This window comes from Teleopsis dalmanni, chromosome X (assembly GCF_002237135.1).
Source record: "Teleopsis dalmanni isolate 2A chromosome X, ASM223713v2, whole genome shotgun sequence".
Taxonomy (NCBI): domain Eukaryota; kingdom Metazoa; phylum Arthropoda; class Insecta; order Diptera; family Diopsidae; genus Teleopsis; species Teleopsis dalmanni.
The window spans coordinates 62723860-62725382 of NC_051848.1; the positions used below are offsets into that span (position 1 = coordinate 62723860).

Below are 1523 nucleotides of genomic sequence, written 5' to 3' on the forward strand. Positions count from 1 at the left end.
TGTCTCACAAACCGATATAATTTGTAAGTTAAAATTTAAATTATTTTTTTACGATATTATTTAAAAATGAAGTATAGTATAATACACAATGAACGATTAATATACAATCACTGGATACAGTAGCTAGTGATAATCACTGTAGTTCAACCCTATTGAATATATCAGACAGTATCTGTCTAATATGCTACTGAAATGCATTTGTTGACTGTATATTCGCTACTGCGGTGCAAATACTGTAAACAGCGACTGTAGCTTAATCGTGCATTAGGCATAAAGTTCATAGATTCATTTTACACACGTTTAATTTATTAAAATTTTAATATCGAGATAATGTCTTTACATGACATAGTTTTACACTTATATCATTGATGATAAATTTTTAATTCTTATTTATTCGATGATTTCTTTCTGGGTTGCATCATCATAAAATGCAATAAATTTCACAAACATTTCTGTTCTTTGTACACCTTCTGGAGTTTCCTTATACTCCTTTATCCAATTAATCAATTTCTCCTCATTTTCTTTTTCTTCTGAACTTAGTGAATTCACAAAGTCATCAAGTCGTTTAAAAAGATGTTTTTCGAATTTCTCATATTCTTTCGCACCATCATCTTTAAATTTTGTCAAGCCATTCTTTTGCAAAGCTAAAGAGAAAATGACAACCTCTTCCGTTGGATTAGTCACTTTTGTTATATTATATGTGTCCACAATTTCTATATATCTAAGTGCAAATTGCATGATGTTGAAATTATCGATGGTTTGTTTAATTGTTTTCATTTCTTCAGCTTTTTGAACAAAATCGATGAAATCTGCTTTTCTCTCGTTAATAGCATCAGTGTTTAATATTTCCAAAAATGGTTCTTTTAATAATTTTTTGAAAATTTTTAAACCTTCACGTACAACAAATTTAGTAAATACTCCAAAATCACTTATAATTTCAATGAAAAGTTTGTTTCTCTTAGTTAACTGATCTTTTTCCTCAAGACGTTTTTCCAGAAAATCCTTTATTTGCTTCCTAACATCCTCCAAACTATTTTCTTCGTCGCTTTCAGAAGAACTAGAGTCTTTGCTGGGTTTTGCTACGATTACCTGAAAATTTCAAAATAAATAAGTTTACAATATAAGTTAGGAATCATTTCTATATAGCGATTTACTTGGACTAGTAGAAATACGCCTAATACTAGTACTAATGACCTTGTTCGCATCTTGTTAATCTTTGTTGCAATTCTCTCAAAGTGTATACTGGACTATTCACCAAGCGTTACTGTGAGCTGTGCATATCTGTTCTGTACTTTATATTCATAAACATACACAAATTTTAGCCGAGGCTGTGTTATCAGCAGTTGTGCTATTTTAAGTCAATTAGGTACTTTCAAAACCTCGTCATTTAGTGTTATTTTAGCATTGAAAAATAATTTTTAAAGTTTTTATAAACATTGACGTTTTTAGAAATCATTTTAATTTACTTTATACCGTAATCCATCTTAGGTAGGGTTGGTACTTAGAGATTTCTTTACAATAAT

At 29.3% G+C, this 1523-nt stretch overlaps 1 protein-coding gene across 1 annotated transcript; it reads right to left on the reverse strand.

Moving 5' to 3' along the window:
- Window positions 1-284: 284 nt before the first annotated feature.
- Window positions 285-1302, reverse strand: LOC119689917. Its single transcript, XM_038104851.1, has 2 exons — window positions 1155-1302; window positions 285-1089 (listed from the first exon to the last, which is right to left on the reverse strand). Exons 1-2 carry the CDS (start codon window positions 1203-1205, stop codon window positions 391-393), a joined length of 750 nt encoding a protein of 249 aa, XP_037960779.1. The 5' UTR covers window positions 1206-1302; the 3' UTR covers window positions 285-390.
- Between the last annotated feature and the right edge of the window lie 221 nt (window positions 1303-1523).